General features: G+C 41.0%; 2 protein-coding genes across 2 annotated transcripts in view; one reads left to right on the top strand and one right to left on the bottom strand.

Annotated features, from left to right (window-relative positions):
• Positions 1-48: 48 nt before the first annotated feature.
• ZNHIT3 (zinc finger, HIT-type containing 3) lies at positions 49-585 on the top strand (the record flags this gene model as incomplete). Its single annotated transcript, XM_009587127.1, has 2 exons — positions 49-129; positions 395-585. Coding segments are annotated over 2 exons (272 nt in total), but the record flags the coding sequence as incomplete, so codon positions are not given.
• A 971-nt stretch (positions 586-1,556) lies between these two features.
• MYO19 (myosin XIX) overlaps positions 1,557-18,378 on the bottom strand; it is a gene marked incomplete at its 5' end in the record, with an annotated part of 17,872 nt that continues 1,050 nt past the window's right edge. The window contains 22 exons of the mRNA XM_009587126.1: positions 1,557-1,778; positions 2,738-3,046; positions 3,407-3,492; positions 3,675-3,804; positions 4,500-4,663; positions 6,535-6,644; positions 7,589-7,659; positions 8,566-8,673; positions 9,107-9,253; positions 10,167-10,343; positions 10,734-10,847; positions 12,598-12,719; positions 12,813-12,886; positions 13,224-13,395; positions 14,423-14,513; positions 14,896-14,972; positions 15,462-15,558; positions 15,762-15,864; positions 16,222-16,291; positions 16,509-16,641; positions 17,436-17,549; positions 17,783-17,931. Of these exons, the coding sequence (XP_009585421.1) occupies positions 1,650-1,778; positions 2,738-3,046; positions 3,407-3,492; positions 3,675-3,804; positions 4,500-4,663; positions 6,535-6,644; positions 7,589-7,659; positions 8,566-8,673; positions 9,107-9,253; positions 10,167-10,343; positions 10,734-10,847; positions 12,598-12,719; positions 12,813-12,886; positions 13,224-13,395; positions 14,423-14,513; positions 14,896-14,972; positions 15,462-15,558; positions 15,762-15,864; positions 16,222-16,291; positions 16,509-16,641; positions 17,436-17,549; positions 17,783-17,931 (2,747 nt within the window). The remainder of the gene's footprint in view (positions 1,779-2,737; positions 3,047-3,406; positions 3,493-3,674; positions 3,805-4,499; positions 4,664-6,534; positions 6,645-7,588; positions 7,660-8,565; positions 8,674-9,106; positions 9,254-10,166; positions 10,344-10,733; positions 10,848-12,597; positions 12,720-12,812; positions 12,887-13,223; positions 13,396-14,422; positions 14,514-14,895; positions 14,973-15,461; positions 15,559-15,761; positions 15,865-16,221; positions 16,292-16,508; positions 16,642-17,435; positions 17,550-17,782; positions 17,932-18,378) is intronic.

The raw sequence follows: 18,378 nt of genomic DNA, 5'->3' as shown, positions 1-18,378 counted from the left end.
GCGCGGGGCGCCCCGGCCCCCCTGCAGCTGCGCTGTCCTCGCCTGCAGACAGCCCCTGGTCGGTGGAGGACATCCTGACAGAAGATGACGAGCAGGACCGCGTCCCGCTGCAGAAACTCAAGCTTTTAGGTAATCTTGAGAAGTCAGAAGTCAACCGGGTGTGCAGGTGGGAGGGGGCCTTCGGCAAAGCAAGCAGAGATATTCACAATTCCCATGAATTCTTCATGGAGCGCTGCAGTTTATCCCAGTCGTGCACTTCATTGCACTTCAGATACCTGGCCTTTCACTGTGTCTCTTTGAAAGTTTATTTGCAAAATAAGGGTGGTCTCAAGCGCATTTGTAACTGTTCAACGTTAGTACTGTTTATCTTTTTTTTTTTTTTTTTTTTTTAAAGGGGAATCGGAAGAACTGAGAGGCTTGCTTCTGAATCCACATCTCAGGCAGCTACTGCTGACAGTCGATCAAGCAGAAGATAAAAGCTCCCTCATGAAGAAGTACATGCAGGAGCCGTTATTTGTTGAGTTTGCAGACTGCTGTTTGAGAATTGTTGAACCTCCAGAGAAAGAGAACATTCTTCCTGAGTGAGCTACTTTGAGAACGTTTTTCTTTTCTTGAGATTTTTTCCTTCTGACAGAAGAGATTCGACAGCACTCCGTGCTGTGGTGTATTTCCTCAAGGTTTGGTAACACTTTGCTCATGGATGTCAGTGCTCCAATTTTCAATTTAGAGTTGATAAGCCATGATGGACGGACATCTAGATACTAGGAATTAAACTTGATATTCTGTGGACTTGCTTTCTGTTGGTACAGAAATACTGTCAATCGTGGGAAACATTGCTTCCCAGTAACAATTATATTAAATATATTTGCATTTATTTTAATCCACAAACTAATCTGAAATGTTTCTGTTAACTAAACCTTGTTGCGGATGGTCAGACACCTTTACAAGGTATTTAGTTTATTGAAAAGTGGCATACACAGAAGAGCTGAACATTTTCAAGACCCATGTGAGCAACAAGGAGACAGTACAGAGCGCTTCTGATGAGAACCTTGGCCCCTTGGCAGAGGTAACGCTATTGACTAGGTAGTGCTAGAAATGCATGGCAGTTGTGAGAGTACATTATGTTTTGGTCCTATAGATAAAAAGCAAGAGTCCAGTCTCGTTTTTCCCTGAGACATCTGCTGTTAGTGTTACAGTTGACTGCTGCTCACTTCCTCAGTCAGCGTCAGAAGTGTTATGACATTAGCGAACGCTCGGTCAGTCAGAATAGTTGTAGTTGTACCTCCATACAAGAATCCAGCACGCATCAGAAATGTTTGCCTTATTTGCTCTCTCATTACCAGCCTCTTGATTCTCCCAGGTAGTGCCAGAAGTGTTCAGTTCAAGTATATATTGCTTAAAGCACTTGATCTATTTTAATTATGTTGAGTGTTCTCATAGTATTGATATTTCCTCTAATATGTGCATGTGTGTGAGAGGAGGAATGCCCCCCCATGCATTCTAAATTTGAAGTATATTATACGTACAATGCATCGATATAGAAAGCTCTGAGGTAGCAGCAGATATGGATGTTGAGTAATTTGAAAGCAGCAGCTTGCAGACAGTCCTTCCCTGAAGGGAAGAGTACAGTATATGCAGATGGCCAAAACCTACGTTGGAAGGAGTTTTTTTCTGTCCAGTAAAATCTGGTTAAATCCAGTGATGGAATAGGCATCCGAATGGGGGCTGACATTTGCGTAATGCAGGGGAGACTTCTTACAGTGAAACTTGATAGAGCCCTACAAGAAAAAGAGATGGAGAGGTCAGTTGTTTTTGCCAGATTTTGAGCTAATTTTGCTATTCAAACTAAGCAGTGCTTTAGTATATAAGCAACTAGTGAATGTGAATAAGGATAGAGGAAGTCCTCCAAAGGAGTCCTGGTACAAATGGATGTAAGAGAAATGGTTACTAGAAAGAGCAGTAATACCATAATTTGAACTGAAATTAGCTTGAACTCTGAAGATTTGAGTATTTAGTCAGTACTGAACTTGGTACTGCTTCTTCCTACTTGCAGTAAGTGTGACCAGGCACAGGCTACATTCTTGAACACATAATTTTACACAACCTTAAAAATTTATCAACAAAAAAACGAAGCACAGGCACAAGGTGATTTGTAACCGGAGTGTAATTTCTGAGAGAAGCCATTGTGGGTTGTGGCTTGTTTGTAGTAAATGGTATCTCAGGCTATTCTGCATGTGCATAGGAGATGAAGTACTTGAGGGTTGCTCCCCACCTTCCGCCCTGAAAATCCCATGTGCGAATTAGTCTGTGCAGTTGTCTGCACAGTGAAGTTAATGCAGAATTACTGGGATATTATTAATACACCCAGTGGCTTCTCTCCAAGTACCATGTGTTCGCCTCTTGTGCAGCTTGAATCCCCTAAGCAGAAAAAATACTTGGTACATGATAGCAGAGCCCATGTTAGAATCGTGTGCTCTCCATTTCTAAAGCAGAAGTTTGATTAGTTTGTTCCTATGACAGAGATTAACAGAGTTTTCATGCTTAGTTGAAAGTCTCAGCTCTGTGTCTAGCTTGAGCTATTCATGTCAGAGTCATCCTTGCATATCTAAGCCAGTGGAAAAAGGAAGACTGTAGCCTGAGAGCAGACTTCATAGCTGCTCTGCTCGATAGCAGAGTTCAGGTTCTGAACTCATGGCAGCTTAACTGTGCTGCTGACTCGAGTGTGTGAGTTTGTTACCTGTGGGAGAGCTCTAATGGAAGTGATGCCACAGCCAAAGAAACAGCTTTCCACCTTGTAGCAGTCGCTCTCCTGGAGTACTTTGAGGCATGCCAGCAGGGACAGGTCTCTCCGAAGTCCCGTTACAGTAACAGGTGCAGCAGCCAGGACAAGGCCAAGGGGCCAGAACTGAATTATTGCATGCAGAGGCCAAGTTGTTTCCAAAGAGCAAGGTGGTTTGGCCGAGATGACTGTAGCTCCAGGAACTGAGAAGAACGCCTTTTCTTCACCCTCATCCAATTCTGCTGCTGCTAACGCAGCCATTTTTGCCTGATGAAGAGATGCAGAACAATATTCTTGAACAAGATTCTCAAACACCTTGAACAAAATTTAAAACTGCAAAACTAAGAGTCTAAAAAAGAGGGCATCTTAAAGGATAGGACACCCTTTGGGACATTTTCCTCTTTTATGAAGGTAAGGAACGAGTTCATTCTGCAGTCTCTATGCTGCCAACCTGTAGAAGCAGCTGTACAAGACTGGCATCCATCTTCTACTCTTCAGCTCGAGAAGAGTTTTCTGGAGAAGTGACTATTGGTTTTGTACAGTTACTTGACAGAGGTAGATTCTTTCTCAACCACTAAAAAGTCCCAGTCACTCAATTTCAATGCTTTCCTGTACCAACGTACTTACTTTCCATTTCCTCCAGCCATGTTTAATAACATTAGCAGCCCTGCGCATCCTTTGGAAGCGATTCTTGGCTAACCAGGAACGAACAGCTGAAGATTTAATTAAAAGAAGTCTTAGTACAAAGAATCTCAGAAGCTCTTGCACACAGAGAGATGGCACTTAAGCTTTCTCCATGTTCAATTAACATAACCACTCCTGCCACTTTAAGCATCCAGTGTAACTGGAAATGTTACTTGTTACATTATGTTCAGCCACACCCTTACCAAATTACCTGCTTGGATGACAGTTGCAGACCATCTCTCCTTCGCTAGTTTCTTCTGTTTAAATCTTCTCCAGAAACACTGAATGCAAAATGCTTTCTCGTTCAAGACCTCTGCTCTTCTAGCTTCAAGTTGCTCCAGCTGCATTGGGGATACGAGCCTGCAGTTAATACTTGGGGACGGAATTGTGTTCACAACTCTTCCCTCTTCTACAGTCTCTTGGTGTTTGTCAGAAAACCACACGCACACTTCAGTGTCCTAAGACTGCTGGATTAGGTTTTAGAAGTGAAAGCACTTCATTAGTGCTTATTAGATAACATGTAAAATGAAAATGTAAGTATCTGAGGGGGAAAAGAGTGTTGTGGGGGGGAAAAGTGGACACTCCCAAAGTCACAGTAGCAGCTGGCTTAAAACTAGCTCTGTTGAAGGGGGTTCTTTTATGGCTGCCTCCTCCAGTATGCAAGCTTTGCAAAAGTGCCTTTGTCTCCTTCATCTCTTTCACAAAGAAGCTGCTTAGGCCTGTCAGAGTAGCCAAGTCTGTCAGCTGAAGCCAAGGAAAGCTGCAATCTTTACTGGAACTGGGAGGATACTGACAACACTAGACACAAGTGCAGCTCCTTGTCTGTTAGCAACAACGACACCATTAAAAAAAGTGCTTCTGATAGTTGGATTCTGATGGATGTTTGATTTAGTTTAATAATTTGAAGGAAAATGCCAAATTCTGGTCACACTGGCATTAGGCCAGGTATCGCCTAAACCATGATGATAATCTGTGCCAGAATCCCCATTATGCAAGTATGCTCCAGAACTGTTAGCCAAGGAAATAGCACTCTTACCACAGAATTAGCCATAAATACTTTGGTTTTGCCGCAGTACACTGAAGTGTTTTTTGCTCTGTTCCCTGTTTGCTTAGCAGTAGTTTGTCCCGTAACAACATTTTGAAGGATCTCTAAAACAACAGAACGTGATGCTTTGTCATCATCCACCACTGGAGTCTCGCCTGCAAATGAAGCATTGAAGAGAAGGTATCACAAAACTTGGAAATCAGGACCAAGTAATTGTCTTTACGCTGTGACTTCTTGGCCATTTAGGGGGATGCACCTACAACAAGAGGGGAGGAGGTGATGGCTGAGACATCACTAGATCTAGCTGTGTTTAAGGGAAAAATGTGACAGCATAGATTTCGCCATCTGCCAGCAACTGGAAAGCCAGCATGGTGTGTTTTAACTAGGATGTAGTTTGGGTGCTGTCTTACCACCTCTATTATAACCTATCCATAGGTAACAAATGTCATTTTGGGTAGATCTAGACAATGAGACATACGGAGGGCTCAGCTGTTCTCACAGTGTTTAAAGCATCCTACATGGGAACATTAGAAAGCAACAGCAATGCAATTAAGAACAGATTTGAGCAGCTCAGTCTTAAGAAAATCTGATGGAATACCCAAAACTCAAAGCTGTTGGGAATAAAACACAAAAAGCAAGGAATTCAATGCGTAGCCTTAATGTACTGAAAGATGCAGGAACAGAAAACAAATTCTACACAGTTCTACAGCTTTCACAGGGCATCAGAAGCAGCTACAGGGACATGTACTAAGCAGGAGTTTATTGCAGCAATAAGAGGTTATTAAAACCATTTCTGGGACATAGTACGCAATTTTTTACATAATAAGACAACACGTTAGCCAGATTAATCTATTTGGAAATAGAGGTAGACTTAATTCAGACCTGTCCTTGAAAGAGATTGTGTTGTTCAAGGCAATGCTGCATGAGTTTCTGCATGCCCAATGCCGGAACTTGATGGTCTTTGTATCTTTCCATCCTGGATACTGTTTGCTTTTCTGCTATAAATTTTTCTAAGGAGATGAGAGCATTTTAAGGTACTGAAAACAAATATAAGCAATTCTTGCTTACAGGAAGACATCTGGTGACTATGATGGTGTTCGTGGGGCTGGGCTGATAAGGGAACCAAAAGCTTATCCCCATGTTTAGGAAATTGTTTAGCTTTGTTTGCAGCTTATTACCCGCTAAAGATAAAAAGGACTAGTAACCTATCACAATGAGGCATTTTAGCTAATGGGTTTATAATTGAGGGAGAAAGATATGGTGTGTAAGTAATTTTTCAGCCTGTACTTCATTACTTCATTCCATTTCCGCAAGGTGAATGGATTTCCAGCCATTTTACTTATCTGACATAGGCTGGTACTTACTGGTCCTGCTTCCCACATCTACTGGTTACTGAACAGACCCATTGGGTGAAGATGGGATTCATCTGGGAGAGAGAAGGGGGTTGCAGTAACTTTCAATATTAAATGTAACCACCTGATGAGCTCCTTCTTTCAGGGGTTCATACCAAAGATGTTACCTTGTAGACTGGATTGTGCTAAGTCCATCCTCGCTCTTGCTTAGAAAAAAGAATCACATACAGAAGTTGGCAAAAGGTAGAAGAAGCAGCAGAATCCAGGTAAGCTAGAAGGTCAGTGTGTTTGGCAAGAAAACAAGGTGGGGAAAAAAAAGAAAGGAAGGAGAAGGAATATAAGCAAAAAGGTAAGTGGTTTTCAAGTCTACTCAAGAACCAACTCTAAATCAAATTGTATTGGGGGGAACGCCAAACACCATCGTAACTGTAATTGTTCTACCCAAGAGGAACACAGAAAAACAGCAATAAGATGAAAGATTTGCACTTTTAAAAAGAGCCTGCTGTAAGCATTAGGCAAATTGGAAACTCAAGTTCGTGACAGATTAGAAAAGTATTTTGAGAATAGTGGTGTCCCTAGTGCTGAATACAGTAATTGTATCTGATCTGTGCGATATCACATTGGTGCAGTGATAATTGTACTTGATAGCAGAGGGATTATCTAAAGAAACGTACCTTTTTTCTCAGCAGTATGATAGTTGCTTTTATCACACACACTGTTTTTATTGGACCCACATGATTTTCTCAGTATTTCATAGCGCTCAGTGAAACTTTGGAAAGGGATCCTGATAGACAAACATACAGTTAATTCTAGGCAAGTATCATTTACTATATGTAAATAACCTATCCTTTAAGGGGCAAAAATTGCAGAATAGCTTCAAAGATCCAGTGCATAGAATGCAAATAGACTGATGCCTGTGTAGTCACCAACATGCAAGAAAGTATAGACTTTCTGAAGAAATTGAGGAGACTGCCTGTTGCCCAATGACAGACAATGACTTTTGCCTGTAACAAAGACTGGGCAGGAATTGTGCCTGTTTATGGTAACGGTGAGCTTCACCCCATCAATACTGAGCTGTCAGAAACGTGACTAGCTCAGGCCTTGTTCCATTCGTCCTCTAAAGGCGGTCAAGAAAGCCCAGCAAGTGACTGGATGCGATGAGATACTCGACTTTGAGATGACTACACTTGGATGAATGCCCTTTATAATTTAATTTCAATTGCTGAAGATGTTACTGTGAAGCCACATTCAATTAAAAAGTTTTAGTACATGATGGTCCACATCAAAACATCTCTTCCCCAGCTTCTCAGACTGGAAAGGTACAGTGAGCTGTCAGACCAGGGGTGTGTTAGAGACACATCTGGACTTTGTTAGTATTTGGTATATTTTTAAGAATCCCATTGTCTTGAATGCAGGTTGTGCTGTTACTGCACTTTTGGACTTGCTGAATGAGCAGAGTTTCATTATCCAAAACACAGGACAACAGTCCAGATTTTTGACAGGTATTTTTGCCTCCAAAACATGAAAGAGAGGTGTTCAAATAAGCTTAAAAGCAAGCAGTGAGCAGAACTCTTCAGATAGCTTTGAAAGAATCAGTAGTTTTGTGGTCTGAAACAGACTACAAAATGCTTGGATTTCCTGCTTATAAGCTCTTCTGAGTAACTAATAGGCCACTAATTGCTATAGAAATGGATTATGGAAGATGTTGCTCAAGACGTTCGGACTTACCTAATAGGGAAGCCTGCTGCACTGATGGTGACAGCTTCGACTATTCCACATGCCTGAAGCTGGCTGAGAACCTGAGGCATAAATTGAGGTGTTTTAGGTAGCCACTGTATTCGTGGAAGCACACAGGGTGTGCTCGACCCAAGCCACATGCAGCTCAGCTCCGCAACCACACCAGAGCTTGCCTAATGTGCACCACCACACTGGCTGCTGGGGAACGAATGGAGAGGGCGGAGAAGGGGATTATGCAGCCACCGAGCTACTGCTTTGAGTAACACCCAGAGTAGGGTTAAGGCAGTGCTAACTCAGAGGGACAGTCCTTGTGTGCCCTCTCTTGTGGTAGCCACACACGCTGCACTGCCCAAATGCAGAAGAATATGAAAACCCAGTCTTGGTATTTTAATACCACTTGCATGCAATCAGCAAATTCTCCGAATGTTTAAAATTAATGCAGCACTACTCCAGCTGCTTGTTTTTACATCAGATGAGGTTCTCCAGTTATAGCTTTAACATCTGCTGCTCTGCTCCCACAGAGATGTTTGTTGGCTGATCTCATCTAACTTGTCCTAGACTAGACTCCGGGAGCAAGCAAAGGTTTGTTGTGGGCATTCACCATGAAGATATCTGTGTGACTAGGACTGCTAAGCAGTCAGATCACCTTTATCTATTTTGAGGGCTGGGTTGGTAGCACCCCAAATAACCCAGGAGCACTCTGGTAAGAGAACTTCTCACACAGCAAAAATAAGCTGCATCTGGAAGAGCTGCTGTGCTTACTAGCTCCATTTTAGATAAGCAGCAACAGTGATTCTGAAAGGACGTTTATCTTGGAAGCTCCAAAGGAGAAAAAGCTATTTCAAAATGTGCTGTGAAAAGAGTCTTGCAAGTGACTCAAGATTGTAAGGCACCCAATGCAAAGCCCTGCACAATGTCTCTAGGAAGCGTCTCATTGACTTAATGAGGAGAGGCTTTTGAGAAGTTACCTCTTCTTTTTTAAAAGTCATTGCCTTGCAGTCAGCATTAGGCTTGATGCATCGGATGTAATGCGGTGTGGTACTATTCAAAATCTGCATGAGATGTTCAAGTGAACCCTGTAGAAAACAAATATAGGTTTAATTAGGGACTCCTCCTCCACAGATAGTTTAGCTAATCAGTGATCTTCTATAAAAACAATGAAGCCATTTTTTGCAGGGATGACTTTACAGACTCTTCTATAAAGACAGCAAAAAATCCACTCTATGGATGCTTTTGTTAAATTGCTGATGGTAAATTCAGAAAGTTTCCAAAATTATAGCAGGGCCATCAGCTGAAGCTAACCCCTCAAGAGGAACAGATACGAAGAAGTCTCACAAAGGCAGATGCCCAAAAGGTAAAATCGGAGTGAGTTAAAACCCAGAGAATCTCAGGAGCTATTTCTACAGCTGTTTCATTTTAATAACATTTACTGATCTTGGTCCAACTATACTGTTTTCTCATCTAGTTATGAAGATAGCAGTAGAAAGCAGAAACTTGAGTAGGATGTACCTTGAATTTTGACACCACTGTAACAACAACTGCTCTATTCTGGCTTTTGATATTATTTTGGTTCCTTTCTGTCACAGGAAATAATTTTTGAAGCAAACGGTCCTTAGAATTCTGCAAAACATGGACCAGCTCTGGTGGAATGGGGTCCTGCAAACACAAACATGACTCATTAGTATTTGGACTTAGGCAGAAACCTGCCACCTTTGAAAATGACTAAAAATTCCACATATATAGATGGAATAGTATTTCTGATGCCAACTTTGATTTAACCACACCTGTAGTTTCAGATCTAACTACATACATTCATTCATAGTCCGATTCAGGAACAGAAAATAATGTTTGGCTGAACATTTAGCAAATCTAGTCAAATGTATGACTGCTCCTAACATTGTTCTCATTATACAACTTAAGTGAGCTAGAAGTCTCAGGACTAGTTTAATCCCCATAGGACAGTCTGCAGCAGATATTAGAAAGTCTATTAGAAAGTCTTTCTTTTAATTAAGAGATGGTACTTTATTGCATCACCTAATACCACTTGCCATAATTGCTGGTGATGTCAGAACAACAAGGGACCCTCGTATCTGCAGACTATTTCACTTATTCCCTGATGGCACAACGAGGCCAAAACTTGAGTTTGCTGGTACTTTCAGAACTTTCAGTAGTCGAGTCCATGCTCATTTCTCATAAACTTATCTGAATTTTTTTGGGAAATGAAGTGCTATACTTATGGTTATAGAAATGCCCTGATGCCATTAACACTTCTGCATTGTCTCAGGAATGGAAGAAGCCCCGATTTGGTGATACGTCGTCCACTTAATCCTCAGCTGAAAGGTCTGCTAACAAAGCATTTGCTTGTGCCAGTGATGGTTCACTGAAAATCAGACCAAGAACATTACCCAGTTTTACATGGCCTGAAGGATTTATTTGGAGCAAAGTATGTATATCCAGTAAGCATCACTGAATATACTTGTTAGGGGTGCTTTGATTTAAATCGCTTTTGGTCTGTAAGATTTTTTTTTTTTTTTTTAATTTTTAAACAGCTCTTTCTGAAAACACCTACCTTGTTTTTCTCCACCATTGCTGCCAGCTGATAGCAGACTTTGCCAGCATAATGTGAAATAATAAAGTTAGGCTTCTTACTAAACTTGTTTCGACTTAAACATTGATTATTAGACAAGGCTTTCTCAATCCGAGTTTGAAACAGGTCAGTGTTAGAGGATCTATTCAGACGGCACTCCTGCATAGCAAACGAGACAAAATTGCAGCACCTCTTATTTGTCATAAAGAACTGTCTTTAAAAGGTAAGACACTTTAAATTAAAATCACAGCCATTTTACTTTGAGAGTTCCTTTGAGTATGCAAGCCCTGAAATACTAGGGAAAAAAAAAAAACCCAAAAAAAATGTAATTGAGGCTTCATATTTGAATCAGAACATCCAGGATTAGAGGAAAAAAGACAACTCAGACTAGGACGAAGCAGTGCCATGATTGTTCTGAAAAATAAGCTCTGCAGAAATTTTATAGCTGACAGGTTTCCTACTAATTTAGTGTTCATGTTTTCTTTGGTGGCATGGGACGGAAGGCAGGCAACTAAGCCAAAAGCATTAGAGGTTTAGATCCACACTTACCTCATTCAGCAAAGAAAAAATGCTGAGAGGATTGCCCTCTATCAAATCAAGGCAGTTCTGGTTATCCTGGTAGTTTATGAAAGACCACTGTAGGCCTTCAGCTGCGTATTCTTCCTGAAGTAAGAGAGAAACCGGTTATTCTGCAGCAGAGGGCACTAGAGCTCAAATAACTGTATGCCTTTTTGCAGTTTGATGCAGTTACTGTTTAACAAGTTAATCCCAGGCTCAGCCCACTCATCCAAAGCTCAGCTCATGTTCAATGGCAATTTTGAGGAAAAAACCCAAACAAACGAGGATATTCTACCCCAGGTCACTTTTGAGTATGTCACAGCAGATCCTGCTGGAACAATTTGTTTAAGTATTTGGGAACCTCACAGATGTATCAGAGCGCGCTGCAAGGCTGCTTTACAGAGTAAACAAACAGAGGCTACAGTCACCTTAAGCCTCTCCTGGCCGTACTGAGTTTTATCCTGAAGGGCGAGGAATACATAGATTGGGACATAGCCATAAACCAACCATTGTGTGCCAGACTTTACTAACTGGGCTCCATTTAAAACAAAGCCTGATCCAAAAGGAAGTGGGGAAAGATACTGGTTGAAATAATTTGTACAATATTTATGCTGAATTACAGAACAAACTGTCAGGAGTGTTTAACAAGCACAAGCTCTGGCCAGTTATTTTAAAAGTCTCCTGCCAAAAGCTTGCTTAGCACAGCCACTAACGGCGTTTAAGTGGTTTGGGACACAGCCAGATCAAGAGAGGTAAGAGGGCAGGCAGTAATTGGGAGGGGTGCTATAAACAGAGGTCATGAATCAGTTTCAAGAAAAGTAATTGTGTGCTTGAACTTGGTTTCCATCTTCACTGACCATTAACCCTTGGCATACTGACGAGACCAGGCAGGAAAAAAGACACTGGGCATACGAAAGCACAAATTATGGTCCAAAAGATACTTATCTCCTGAATAAATTGGTAAAACTCTACTGTGAGGCAGCAGGTACCATCATGTTGGTGCCATAAAGAAAATAATTTCCCAGATTTCAGTTAATGGCAAAGATCATTGTGGTAACGTATGTGTCATGTGGAGGAATTCAATAAGGACTGAAGTACATCTACTACTAGAGTAGCAGCCCAGGCCTGGCAGGGACTCTGTAGCTTTCAGAGCACTCAGATGAGAACTGGAATTAGCAGTGTGTGACCAGTTAGGCAAGTGACTGCAATGTATTTAGCATGGTGCAAATACATTCTTTACTGTGAAACAACACAACTCGTGTACCTCCTCATTCAAAAATAAAAGCTGATGCGCAGTGTGTTTTTTGTCTTTAAAGGTACTGGCATGACAACGGGGTTTATGAAGCTGTTCTCCTGCAGCAGAAGGCCTCCACCAGGTACCACATGCCATTGATGTTCGGGTTACAAGGTTCTGTTGGGCCTTCGCACTAAGTTCAGGTCTAGAAGCTCCCTACCCATCTAGGTACTTCATGCTTGATGAAGAGAATTAATATGGTTATAAGCAGCAGCTTCCAAGAGAATCTCAACTGAGGCTACACTTACCTCAAGAATTTAGTTTTAAGTGTTCATCTCTTTGAGGGAATGCAAACAGTTTAACAGGCCACAGAACCAATGGAGCTGTATAATAGGGAACAGATTTCCAGTACCCTCGGAGAGAAAGCTGTCTCATTCCACCAACTGCCCCACACTCTCCTCTTTAAAAAAGCAATTGTTACTCACATCCTACTGATTTCTGTGGCATTACTTACTCGACTGAAGGTTGCAATCTGACCAGAGGCACAGAAATACAATTAAAGAGACAAAAGATGCTGGTTCAAAATTAGATATTTAACATTTGATCTTAGTGGGGAATTACCTGTTGTGCCTTCAGATAGTGTGCTACAAAGTGCTGCTGCAGTTTTTCATTGGCATAGTTAATACAAAGCTGTTCCAAGCTGTTTTCAGGGAAGGCTTCAAAACCGTAAACATCCAACAAACCTAGAAGGAATATGGGAAGACAGTGCACTTTGGTCTAGGAGCAGCCTGAAGGACTTATGGTTACCCAGTTAAACCAGGGTTGAATAACCATACCTATGAAGCTGGTCCACACTGATGGATCTGCATAGATGCTTTCATTTATGACCAAAACGAGCCATTCAAACAATCTGCAAACAATGACAACTGGATTAGTTGGAAAGTGCTTGCTTACAGCAATCAGAGTAGTGTTCTTTTACTGCTGTTTATCCCAGTATCACATGGAAGAAACAAAAAATTATGACATGCTGCCTGCTGACATGAAACAGCAGTTCTCTGAAGATCTATTAGATACTGCAGCTATGTCAGTATCTACAACTGAATCAAGGGTGTGTCAAGAGGGGAAGGGAGGGTTACACTGTTATTGAGTCCAAGCAGAAAGCCAGGGAAAGTAAATCTCTCCGGCCTCCCTGTTCCCTCACAAAAGTTATATGGGTTAGTACAGCAGCCTGGCCTACGTGTCCTTACTTAGCGTAAACCACTTTGGCGAGGCAGTCCCTCCTAGTCTCACATTCGGCTCTGGAGCATGGCTTCTTGAAGATTTGTTGTTGTTTTCCAGCAGTTATTGTTCGAATTCTTAATGATTCCAGTAGTTCCTCGACAGGTAGCTTCAGCAAATCTCCAGCGGTCTTCACAAAATCTTTTTCAGGAAAAAAAACACTGCAAGGTTATCTGGAGTGTCAAATGAATGCAGCCCCTTTAAGATTATGGAAGGTCTGGAGATAGTATAGAAAAACGACACTTCCATGAACTCACCAACTTAAACATGGATTTTGGATCTTTTTACCCAAACTTAGGAGAAAGTTTTGCAAGACCAGATTCTTAATTTGGACATACAGAGCCCCTAGAATTTTAGATACTCTAATTAAAATGAAACAATACCAAGAAAGTCTGAAGTTTGCCATACTGGAGTAGGCATTTTAGAGAGTACTCCCTAGGTATGTCTTTTTCACCTTTTTTGAGCAGACAATTCTAAATCCAGATAGACAAATCAAACAGTCATGACCAGAAAAAAACAGGGATTTTGGGGATAGTAAGGAAATGCAGAAGAATGAGTATTTGCTAACAAAGCATTTAAGATCTTGCTAACCTGAGCTGTATGCAAAACTATTTGAATATTAAGTAGTGTGAATTCAGAGCATGTGAAATAATAGTAGGAAACTTCACTGTTCAGGACAGTGTTTTAGTTCTGAAGGAAAACTAGATCCACAAGCCTCCTAAAGACATGCAGAACAACCTATGTTCTGTGCTGCAATTTAACAGATTTGCCATTACTAAGTTTTAGTCTTTATCATGAAAACTTCAAAGCTTTCATTTTAAAAGCCCTGCTCTCCACTCTGGGTCAGATTTCTGGAAGACTTGTGATGTCAGCATAAGATTACAATCAAGAGTAACAGTTCTGCCAATAATCCTTCTGAAATGACTGTCTAATGTTGCAGTTGCCTTGACCTGTAATGGAAGGATATTATCTCTCAGAGCAGGGGAGCATTAGGTTTTTGTTTGTTCAGTACTTTGAAACCGTGAAGTACCGAACAAAAACACGCTTAAATTTTGGTTTGCCCATGACCTTGATAGTCTCTTATCCAGCAGAAGAGCATAGTAATCCTTTCCATTAGGCACCTGCACTAAGATAATAAGACTGGAGCACGGCATGCTTGTTGCCTCACCTTTGGTTTTGTCTTCTAGTTCACAAGGCTGAGATTCATCCACTGGATTAGAGAATTGAACGTTCCCAAGATGGAGAAGGCCTGACAATACCTGAAATATAATCCATCATTGAGTTTTCTAAAACAGAGCTCCCCTCCAAGGCAGTGTCCTCTTAGCCTTTTCCTTTAGACACATGAACAGGACAAGTCAAAACATTTCTGCACAAAAAAAAGTAAGTAGATTCCAAGCTTCTATTTTAATTCCTAATGTTGCAATTACTGAAGGAAAACTAAAGTTCACAGGTGCAGGCTTTTAGTTAAGATCTAATATTTGGCTGTGCAACCTAATGTGTAGCTGCAGGCCCTCCAGTCAGGAGTACCAAACAATCCCTGCTCTGTACATTGATACAGATTTACTTCTGCAGAAATCCCACACCAAAAAGACATTCCAAACATCAATAGCAGCCTCGTGGTGACCACGCTGTGTACCTGACCTTGAAAATATTGTTCTGCGTGGAGCGGTCAATACCCAAGTGAAACATTGCATCTCTGGTCACCTCGAAGCAGTCCTCTGAAAAGTAAAACAAGTGCTATTTAAAAGAAAGCCATGCACACAAACACAGGCAAGCAGAACACTCTACACCATGTCCAGTTTAGCTGGAATTGTCAAAGGAAATCAAGGAAGCCAGATGCTTTTTTGGTAAATCCCAGAGTACAAGCTGGAGAACCAAGTCATTGACTTAATACTGACTCTGTGGGGTTCTGAAGTTAGGCAGCAGGTTGCTGAAGCACATCCAAAGACGAGACAGTTTCTAAACATAGCCACAGAGAGATGCAAATTCACTAGGCCAGAAACCACTGTTTTAAGCCAGGTGAAAACTCTTAATAGTGCAAACTGAAACTTAAAAAAGAATCACATTAATGCAGGTGGCTTTGCAAAATGTCTGCTCTTGGCTGACCAACCTGGATCATGGGATTTAATAGGACAGACACATTTTTGCCTGCCTGACTTTAAAGTTACAGCCGTTATTAATGGACAGTGTGCGAAACGAATCTTTACCATCTAAGTTTCTTTCAGAATTTGGCAGCCAGCGGTAGTCAGCCCCTTCTGGAAGGTTCCACTCCAGCCTCTCCTCTGCAGTGGCACCTTTTGTGATCTGGAGACAGAAAACAGGGCAACGACTGAATTCTGCCTTTGGTATTTACATCTTACAGAATAATGCACTGGGAGCATGATTTAATTTGGAAGCATGGCAGACTGGGAAACTGTTAAATATTAAAGGTTGCAACTGTGCTAAATCTGGTGATTTCATCCCCACTGTTTGTCAGAAATATCTAGCAAAATTAACTGAAGGCAAACCTGATAAAAAATATGAAAGTTTCTTTCATTGGGGGCCTGATAGGTAACTCTGGTCTTCTCCAAAAGGAAAGTCTGAATGGAAGCACTACTCAGATGGTGGAATCTAGAGGGGAAAAAAAAGCAAAGATGTCAACAAAACTTCCTCACAGAATCTGATAGGTGTTGTGTTGTTACAATACCGACTGACTATGAATGCTTTGCAGTACGCCTTCAGTTTTGTCCAAGCTTAATGTAATATTTTATTCAGAGTTCTTAACTGCATCTCCACTTTTCCATTGCTCTCTTTTAGAGATCAGGGTGAGAGCTTGCAGGAAAAAAAAAGATATAATAATAATGTAAGCTGCCAACAAACCAAAATATGTTCTAAAGACAGATAAAATATTCTATGGCAGACTTCAGAAATAGGTTTGTAAAGATTTAAAGGAAGAAGACGATAAGGTTTTTACACAGTAATTATTACCTGTCTAACTGAAGCTGGATATATTTTCCAAAACGGCTACTGTTGTTATTCCGCAGGGTACATGCATTTCCTGTGAAATTGCCAGTGACAGATACAGCATCATCAGAGTGGTTCTACTCTTCCATGTAGGACATAGAGATATTAAGGGTCATTTGTATATAGCTCCAGTATTTGAAGAGTTTGTCTTTTAAGGAGAGGACCAAGAGCTAGCTTAGACTTGTGTATTAACAAAGAAAATTCCCACAGTGGCCACTACTTCTTTTTCCTATTAAAAAAGCCTCATTTACCAAATGCTTCCATGACAGGGTTGGAATCCAACACTCTCTTCTCTATCCTTTCCACAGTTTCATTGCCTTTTGGAGAGATAACTGAAGCAGCAACAGAAGCATAGAATTTCATAAGGCAGCGAGATGTCCAGGTCTGCAAGGGAAAGGCTTGACAATAGGCCTTTGTTTTTACCACGTTATTAGTTATGTCAGTTAGTGAAACGATGCTAGCTTCTGAAAACACAGTATGCAGCTGGCGATGATGCTAAAGAGAGTCATTGTGTCAGGTTTATAGTTCTAGTTCAGTGGAAACTTTTTGTGCGTATGCTTACGTGCAACAGACGCACATTTAAATGCTATTGGAGTCAGAGTGCTTTGCTGAATGGCAGTCTTACCAAGATGTAGCCATCTGGAAGCTCAGCTAGAATTAACAGCTAGTATCTTAAGATGAATTGAATATAAATGGACTTTGAGTCATTAACACTCAGCACACCATTTTGTTTTCAGGCTTAAAAATATCCTCAATATCTTGCTGAATAGGGGTGGACCATTACAGAAGGACCTAGGATAGGATCTGAACTCTCCCGCTTCTTCTAAGTCTCTACATAGGATTTGCCGAGACCCACACTAGCTCCCCAACAGACGAGGCTGGCATTAACTCAGGTACAGCTCCTGTTGAATGATTCAAATCTAGCCCTCCCAGAAATTACAGATGTCACCTAAGGAGCAGCTATATTTAGTAGAGTCTATTTGACTGCAGCAATCACTTAATGCTTTAGGCATATAGACTCTACTAAATATAGCTGCGTCGTGCTAGAGCAGACTAGCTACGTGCTCTGTCAGAATTTTTTTTTCTTCGTCTTTGCTTGTTCACTGAATTAATATGCACTACAAATAATTAGCAAATCTCAAAACTTAAGAGCAATATTAGAAAAAAAATCTCCTTACCTTCCCAGCACCACTTTCTCCACTAACAATTATAGACTGGTTTACAGGGTCTATCTGGCTTTGGACGTTTCTGTAGGTTTGTTCAGCCACTGCAAAGATGTGAGGTTTTAAATCCTGGCAGTAAAAGACAGTATTTATATTTAAGAGAACAGTAATTACGAAGTTCAACAGCAATGGACAGCAAAGGTCTTCTCACATTTATCTGAAAGTAGTACTGCTTTTTTAATGGAACTCATATTTCACTAGAAATGGGTTTTATCCTTTAGGATTATTTTGCTTACATAGATTTTGAAGAACTTGACATCTGGGTTCTGCAGAAGGACAGTTATTTCAAATATAAGGATTACCTGAGGACGAAGTGCAACATGGTACTCTCTCATAAGCTCCGGTGAATAGAGGCAGGAGATAGGCTGAAATGGATTTAAAGCCACCAGGCTGCAGCCAGCATTTGTATAAAATAAGTTTACTTTATATCTTGCTTGAAGACATTTCAGAACTGAAAGACAGACCTTCTATTAGCATCTTTCGAAAAGTGTATTTGACTCTTCCTGTTCCTGTTTGTAACAAAAATCTTTGGATATGTTACCTATTAGGTTTAACAGAGAATCAGGTGATCAGGAGAGCGACATAGGTCTAATATACATAACAATGTCTTCACAAGTTGCCCTTATTTTTAAAAATCTTAAAGGATCTGCTAACAATTTCATTCAGTAAATCCTGTGCTTTTATGAGGTTTCACATAGTCAGTCCTAGAAAGCAAATTTGTTCACTTGCAGAACAGAGGCAAGAATTCCCCATCTGCTCTTAACAGGATCATCTTAACATCATCTTAACAGGATGTCGTGGTTTAACCCCAGCCAGCAACCAAGCCCCACCCAGCCGCTCGCTCACTCCCCGCCGCTGGGATGGGGGAGAGAACCGGAAGGGTAAAAGTGAGAAAAAT

The sequence above is a fragment of the Fulmarus glacialis genome, unplaced genomic scaffold, assembly GCF_000690835.1.
Source record: "Fulmarus glacialis isolate BGI_N327 unplaced genomic scaffold, ASM69083v1 scaffold26281, whole genome shotgun sequence".
Classification (NCBI taxonomy): domain Eukaryota; kingdom Metazoa; phylum Chordata; class Aves; order Procellariiformes; family Procellariidae; genus Fulmarus; species Fulmarus glacialis.
The sequence above is the reverse complement of the archived record's forward strand: the minus strand, read 5'-3'. Positions and strand labels throughout refer to the sequence as shown.